Raw genomic sequence first — 7925 nt, 5'->3', positions numbered from 1 at the left:
TCCTTTCTTTGAGGCCCTTATATACCCTTCCCAGTGGGTGTTGGTCCAACCAGAAGGCTTCTTTCCTGGTTCTTGTTTATATTAGTGTACCCATTATCCTTTGATTGGTTTGACATTTAGATGCTTGTAAAGAGTCTGTATTCTCCTAATTAACATTTATTTGAGTTCCTTGCTAAATCGGCACTGATTACTCTTGCTATTTGTGACTGGAACACAAGCTTTATGACGTGTCACCAAAAACTTCTGCTATTATAATTCTGACACCGGCCTTGCTGGGAAATATTGCGTGATACTACACCTGTAGTATGTAGGTCTTATCTCTGGTGCTAGTCTAGTGTTCATTCTCTTTACCTTTATCTGTATCAGTTGTTCTGATGATGTTTTAAAAAGTTGAACTTAAGTTTAGTAACTTTTTTTTTTTTTTTGCTTTGGGACTTTTAAAAAAATTACATAATTTTTTGTTGAGATGTAACTAGCACATAACATTGTGTTAGTTAAGTTTTGGGACTTTTGAAGATCAAACTTACATTAATATGAAGAAATATGCTATTGAGAAATATGGGCAGACTTTTAAAAAACACCTATTATTTCATTTTTGACTATACATATTTTATATTTATTTAAAAATTTGGACAGAATAGTAAAGTATAAAGAAAAGTCACTCATAATCTTATCATCAAGAGAAATTCTGTATTCATACTTGTGTATATCCCTCTAGTCATTTTTTTAAATGTTTTTATTTATTTTTGAGACAGAGAGAGACAGAGCATGAGCAGGGGAGGGGCAGAGAGAGAGGGAGACACAGAATCTGAAGCAGGCTCCAGGCTCTGAGCTGTCAGCACAGAGCTGGACGTGGGGCTCAAACTCACGGACTGTGAGATCATGACCTGAGCTGAAGTCGGACGCTTAACTGACTGAGCCACCCAGGCGCCCCTAGTCATTTTTTTTAATACATTTGTTTATCACTTTAGTACTGGAATCATTTTACCTATGGTTCTATAACTTGCCTTTTTTCTTAAACATACATATTTTCATTATCTTGTATTCTTAAATATATTTGATAATGTTATTTAAAATTTTTTTTAATGTTTATTCTTAAAGAGAGAGAGAGAGAGAGAGAGAGAGAGAGACAGAGCATGAGCGAGGGAGGGGCAGAGCGAGAGAGGGACACAGAATCTGAAGCAGGCTCCAGGCTCTGAACTGTCAGCACAGAGCCCAATGCGGGGCTCGAACTCATAAACTGTGAGATCGTGACTTGAGCTGAAGTTGGATGCTTAACCGACTGAGCCAGCCAGGTGCCCGATAATGTTATTTTTAATATTTCCTAGCATTCATTATATAATTATACTTCAAAGTTACTTAAAATTTTTACATTATTAATCATTTGGGTTATTTTCAAGATGATAATTGTGGCAATAGTTAACAACTGTGGACCACATTAGGAGTCAGAATAGCTCTTTACTGGATCCAGTCCTTCTCATTGCCTTCCTTGTTATGCCAGATCATTCATTTTTTTAAAACCTTGTCTTTCTCCTCTTCAAAGTAAGGATCATAATATCTATATTCTTCCATTCAGAAGATTTTTGTCCATAGACAATCATAAAGTGCTATACAGAGATAAATTATTATCATCATTATCCAAGTAAGTTGCAGATCAGACAAACTCAAGGTAAGGAATAGGGGAAAGAAGCAGTCTAAAGAAGAAAAAAAATAGCTGCAGAAAAGTAAAAGAGCAACCTTACAGGAAGTAGCAAACATTTATCTGAAGGTTCACACCTACAGTTAGAGAAAACAGCTGGGATAGAAATTAATAAACTTCAAATTTTAACAAAGTTCTCTATGGCTCTGCTTGGAAGAAAGGATTTGCAATCTCTTTTGGTATCCCTGGACTTCACCCAGATTTATCTTTGAGTGAATACCTGCCAGATTTCTCACTCTTTTACTGAGGGCTGATTTATATTTTCAGTATTTTTAAAATTTTGTTTTAAAACTTTTTTTTAAAGTTTATTTATTTATTTATTTATTTATTTAGAGCATGTGTGCTAGGGAGGGGCAGAGACAGAGGGAGAGAGAGAATCCCAAGCAGGCTCCACACTGTCAGTGCAGAGCCCGATGTGGGGCTTGATCTCACAAGCCATGAGGTCATGACCTGAGCGAAACCAAGAATTGGGTCCTTAACCAACTGAGCCACCCCGGCACCCTTATATTTTCAGTATTTTAAAAATAATTTAATAAACATATATCCAGCAGTTCCCATGTGCCAAACACTGTGGTAAATGTTGGATATAAGAGAGTGAACAAAATAGACATCATTCTTGGTCTCATGGAACTTGGAGTCTGATGGAAGGCTTATTGTGAATATATTATTATAAGCTACTGTTATTGTATGTTATGATAGGAAGGGCTCTAAAATCATAAAAATTATAAGCAAAAGGAAATTATTTTGACGTTTTAAGAAAAACATTGCAGAGAGGTTTGCAGTTTCTCACAGAAGTTCATGACAAAAAGAAGAGTGTTGTCTTACTTAGAATGCAATACTACTTTAAGTCAAGCTTATGATGATAAAGAAATTGGTACTGTTCTGTGTAGAATGTTACGTTTCCATAATTATAAATAAGATTTAAAGTTATAAATTAGAAACTTATAAAATAAAAAGTTTATGATAAACTCATCTCTTTTATTGAAAAGACGTATAGTACTTTAATAAAATTTCTTTTCTTTGCCAATGGTCTAAGTGACCTGGGAATAACTATCCTTTATTTGTAAATTATGACTGTGAATCCTAGAGAGGTGAGCTAATTTGCCTTAGACGGTCTGGTGACTGACTTGTTAAAAGACTAAATATAGGACTTAATTGAGATTGAGCTACCTTTTTTGTGGTTTAAGTTTAGTATGTGTCAGAGATACTAAACATTCTATTTTTAGAAATAAAGGGTACCCTTTTCCTTTGAGCGAATGCAGGAAAAACATGGTTATTCTTGATTAGATAGATTTTCAAATTGCTGAAAGTCTACACACATACACACACACACACACACTTGCCCAGTTTTAATTATACCGTCTATAATCATAGGGGGTGTGGGGAAGGAAAAATTTTTCTACCCTTGACGGTCCTTCAACTGACCGAAGAATTAGAGTTAAATGAGACAGATTAACAGGAAAAAACACCAAAGTTTATTATGTGCACACAGAAGCCCAATAATGGAATTGAGACCTAAAGAAATGACAAGGCAAGCAGTTTTTATACTTTTTAGACAAAGAGACAATATATGAGGAATTGATAGGTCAAAGAAAACTTAACTTTGGGAGCTTCAAATAGTAAGGAATTGTAAACAGACTTAGGGCTGTGGTAGTAAATTAGTAAAAGGTAGCAAGGTTTCTTTATACAGCCTTCTCAGCTCTAAATTTCCTCTCTGGTGATAATAAGGATGTCTCTTTACCTCATTGTGCAGGGAGGGTACCTTTCCCATGAGAAATTTATTCCCTGCTTTCTCATGGACAGAGGAGGGTCTGAATGTGCTTGCATAGGCTGTTTCTTAAGTAATTTTTAGTTACAATAATCAGTATGCCAAGGTGGTGTTATGCCCAGAATTCGTGATCCCCAAAGACCACTAGGGAGCCGAGTCCGATGCAAAAGCAAAGAGACTTTATTCGAGCTAGCTCGAGCTCAATCCCCTACCTGCACTGACGCAGCGGTGAGATACCAGGGAAAGAGAGTGAATTTCAAAAGGACAAAGGTTTTATTGGGGCCTAGGGGCAGTTGGTGAGGTAATGGCTATGGCCTCAGCCGATTGGCTGGGGAAGGGTCCTGGGGAAGGGTCCGAGTCCTGTTAGGCAGGTGGGGGGGGGTTACTCAAGGGGAGGAGGTGTGGTCAAGGTGAAGGACACAGAACAAGATGGAGTCGGCTGGCATAGGCCCGCCCTTTCATTCCCCCCTTGTCATGTAGCTTAGGGACCCAATCATGGGACCGGCTGCATTTATGGTGACAAGGGGAACAGAGTTTGGAGGTTTACGCAAAGTTCTGGGAACCAAGTGTCCCTGGGGTGGCTCTGGGACGTCTGATTAAGTATTGTCCCCGAGCTGGTGTCTGTGATCTGCCAGGTGATGTTTTGGGGGGCGTGGGGACTCCCGGCAGCATGAGCAATGACAAGCAGAGTTAACAGAGTTACCAATATTAGGTAGGTCGAATGCGCTATAGCTTGAGCTTGAGTGGGTTGTGTTGGTCCTGACTGATGGCCCATCGCGTGACAATGTCCTTCCGGATCGAGGAGGGGTCTGCTGGCTGAGCGTGGGTGTGATGGACCCAGGTCGCGATGCCGTCTACCTTGGGAGCGGTGGGGGTTGTCAACACCACGATGTAGGGTCCCTTCCAGCGCGGCTTGAGAGTCTCTCGGTGGTGCCTCTTGATGTAGACCCAGTCTCCCGGCCTGTACTGATGAGGTGTCGGGATCGGGTCAGCCTCGTAGATGGCACGGAGGCACGGCCAAATGTCCTCGTGCGCCCTCTGGAGCCTGCTCAAGGAAAGAAAAAGTTCTTGATCTTTAAACTCAGCAATAAGTTCAGCTCGAAGGCTGGGAATAACAGGGGGTGGCCTGCCAAACATGATCTCGTAGGGAGTAAAACCCAGAGTGTAAGGAGTGTTTCTAACCCGGTAAAGGGCGTACGGTAGGAGAGTCACCCAGTCCCCGCCAGTCTCCATGGTTAATTTGGTAAGGGTCTCTTTTAGGGTTTTATTCATTCTTTCTACCTGTCCTGAGCTCTGGGGCCCATAAGCACAATGTAATTTCCAGTTTGCCCCCACCGCCTTGGCTACTGCCTGTGTTACCTGCGAGATAAAAGCTGGTCCATTGTCTGATCCTATCATGGCAGGAAAACCATACCTGGGTAAGATGTCTTCTAGTAGCTTCTTAGCCACCGTCTGAGCCGTTTCATGCTTGGTTGGGTATGCCTCCACCCAGCCAGAGAAGGTGTCTGTAAATACCAGGTCCTCGTGTAGTGCCTCGTTGAAGATGGTGGGTGAATTTTTGAATCCCTATAGCCGTGTCCAGGTGAGTTGCCCACTGTAGCCCTCCTCCGGATCATGCCACTCAAAGGCGAACAAGGGTTGGCTCTGGGGTGCCAGCGGCAGACTGAAGAAGGCGTCCTTTAAATCTAGTACAGTATACCAGACCCTGGAGGGCGCCAAGGAGCTCAAGAGAGTATATGGGTTGGGAACAGTTGGGTGTATGTCCGCGACACTCTTATTTACTTCCCGGAGGTCTTGTACCGGTCGGTAGTCATTTGTGTGAGGCTTTTTGACCGGCAGTAAGGGGATGTTCCAGGCAGACTGGCAAGGAACTAGTACCCCTAGGCTTCGTAGTCTCCGGATGTGTGGCTGGATCCCCTTCCGGGCCTCCTGAGACATGGGGTATTGTTTGATCCTTACCGGACTCTCTCCTGGCTTGAGCTCTACCAGGACTGGGGTCCTATGAGCGGCTAGTCCCATCCCCCCTGTCTCTGCCCAAACTGAGGGGAATTCTTGTAGCCATCTGTCTATATTATCCTCTCTCGGGAACGCCTCCTGGTGGAGGAGGTATTCATCCTCCAGTTTCATGGTCAGGACCTGGATGGGGTGGCCCTTGCCATCGGTGACCTGAGGCCCCCCTTGTCTGAAAGTTATCTGAGCTCCAATCTTGGTCAGTAAGTCCTGTCCTAACAGCGGGTAGGGGCATTCTGGTATTACCATAAAGGAGTGGGATACCCGGCCCATTCCCAAATCTACTGTTCTTCGGGTAGTCCATGAATACTGGCTTATACCAGTTGCCCCTTGTACCCAGGACTTCTTGTTGGCTAGTTTTCCTTGTGGGGTACAGAGGACCAAATGTTGTGCTCCGGTGTCGACAAGGAAGTCAACAGGGGTCCCCTCCACTTTAAGAGTTACCCTGGGTTCGGGGAGAGGGTCCGAACCCCGACTCCCCTAATCACTTAGTTCATCTAGCTCTAGGACTTTTACTCGATCAGTCTTGCTTCCCTTCCCGCCTGCCCTTTTTGGACAATCTCGGGCCCAATGCCCTATCTCCTTGCAGTATGCGCACTGATCCTTCTGCAGCCTCTGCTTCCCCCCTTGGTGGTTCCTTTACCTTTTCTTGCGTCGTCTGCCAGCTGCCGGATACGGCGGTCTCGTTCCTCGGGGAAGTCAGCAGTGGTAGCTAGTAGTATTCTGGCCAGGTCTCGAGTCTGCTTACTGCTGGCAGCCGCCATAGCGCGAGCCTGCTTGTCCTCAGGAGGCTCCAGTTATTATATACCTTTTCGGCTACCACCAGTAAGTCCTGCAGACTTTTTTCTCCTAGTCTATCTATTTTTTGTAATTTTCTCCTAATGTCTATGGCCGATTGGTTTACAAAGGCCATGATAACAGCTGCCTTGCTTTCCGGAGCCTCTGGATCCATGGGGGTATAGGTACGGAATGCCTCCATGGTCCGTTCTAAAAAGGCAGCCGGAGATTCATCTTTTCCCTGTTGTACATTTCCTACCTTGGCCAAATTGGTTGGCTTTCTAGCAGCCATTCGGAGACCCCCCATTAGAGTCTGGCGGTAGATCCGGAGCCTCTCCTTACCTTCTGCCGTGTTGAAATCCCACTGGGGCCGAGTTAAGGGGAAGGAGGCATCTATCTGAGCCTGGTTGGTGGTGGGATTCCCGTCTGTGCCCGGAACTAGTTTTCGGGCCCCACTGAGGATTCTTTCTCTTTCTTCAGTAGTGAACAGGACCTGCAAAAGCTGCTGGCAATCATCCCACGTGGGCTGATGGGTAAAAAGAACAGAGTCTAATAAATCAATAAGCCCTGCCGGTTTCTCGGAAAACTTAGGATTCTGAGCTTTCCAATTGTAGAGGTCACTAGTGGCAAAAGGCCAATAGTGATGGGGCTGGTTCCCCTCCGCGTCTGGGGGTCCGGTGGCTCGCAGGGGCAGAATAGTGGAGTCGGTGGCGGAGGCGGATTGCTCCCTCTGAGCCCTTTGTCTGGTAAAGGGCGGGCTTGCCCCTGGAGCGTTTCTGCCTCCCGCTCTCGGAACAGTGTCTGCCTCCCCCGGAGTGGGAGGATGGTGTTCTTCCGGCATCCTAGAGGGGTTATACGGGGGAGGAAAAATTAATTCTTCATCAGTACCCCCCTGTAGGATAGGGTAGAGGGGTGCTGAAGGCTGGGTAAGACTTTTCCTCTTCTCTGTCTCCTGCAAAGCAAGAATGGGTTTTGGCTCCGGAGGGAGCAGGGTTAGGAAGGGCTTAAGCCAAGAGGGTGGGTCTTCTACAAGGTCCTGCCAAGTGATAATGTAAGGGAGCTGATCAAGATGGCCCGTCTTAGGCTGAGAGATGATACTCCTGACTCGGTGGATGGTAGGGAGGTCGAAGGTCCCCTCTGGTGGCCATCCGACATTGAAAGTTGGCCACTCGCTAGAACAAAAAAACTGCAACCGACCCTTTCGGACTTCCACACTGAGGTTGTTAGCTCTTCCCCTCACATCCTTAAAGTGATCAATCATAATACTTAGAGGAGTAGTCTGAGTCTGTCCCATAACGTCCGTCCAGTAAGTCCACAGAACAAAACAGAGAAACACAAAAACAGACAAACAGAGGGCCCCTAGAAAGTCTTCCAAATCCATGGAAGCAAAACTGAGAGCTAGCTTAGACATTTGAGGGGATTCCACGTCCCTCCAAAACCGATGAGGGGATTCCACGTCCCTCCAAAGACGACGGCCTCACGCCGACCAGTGGGAGCAACCCGCCTCGTCTCAGACCTTTGAGGGGATTCCACGTCCCTCCAGAAGGGAGAATCGGAACGTCTTCTGAAACTCCCGGCCCGTGGTCCTCCAGTGCGTCCACTTAGACCACGTCGGGCACTACCAGAATTCCAGAAATGAGCTCACACAGAAAAGACAGAACAAACGGACAG

The 7925-nt window shown here is 45.2% G+C and overlaps 1 protein-coding gene across 1 annotated transcript; it reads right to left on the bottom strand.

Annotated features, from left to right (window-relative positions):
- Positions 1-5042: 5042 nt before the first annotated feature.
- Positions 5043-7925, bottom strand: LOC128774314 (uncharacterized). Its single transcript, XM_053893472.1, has 2 exons — positions 6597-7925; positions 5043-5172 (listed from the first exon to the last, which is right to left on the bottom strand). Exons 1-2 carry the CDS (start codon positions 7663-7665, stop codon positions 5153-5155), a joined length of 1089 nt encoding a protein of 362 aa, XP_053749447.1. The 5' UTR covers positions 7666-7925; the 3' UTR covers positions 5043-5152.

This window comes from Panthera pardus, unplaced genomic scaffold (genome assembly GCF_024362965.1).
Source record: "Panthera pardus isolate Hobbes unplaced genomic scaffold, ASM2436296v1 HiC_scaffold_3, whole genome shotgun sequence".
Classification (NCBI taxonomy): domain Eukaryota; kingdom Metazoa; phylum Chordata; class Mammalia; order Carnivora; family Felidae; genus Panthera; species Panthera pardus.
This window is presented reverse-complemented; position numbering and strand designations above follow the sequence as displayed.

What these genes read in the sequence shown, in the direction of transcription:
- LOC128774314 (XM_053893472.1), bottom strand. Translation starts at nt 7,665, where the DNA reads ATGTCTAAGCTAGCTCTCAGTTTTGCTTCCATGGATTTGGAAGACTTT. An exon ending in GGATTTCAACACGGCAGAAG is followed by an intron (nt 5,173 to 6,596) that starts GTAAGGAGAGGC and finishes GGCGCCCTCCAG; the next exon opens with GGTCTGGTATACTGTACTAG.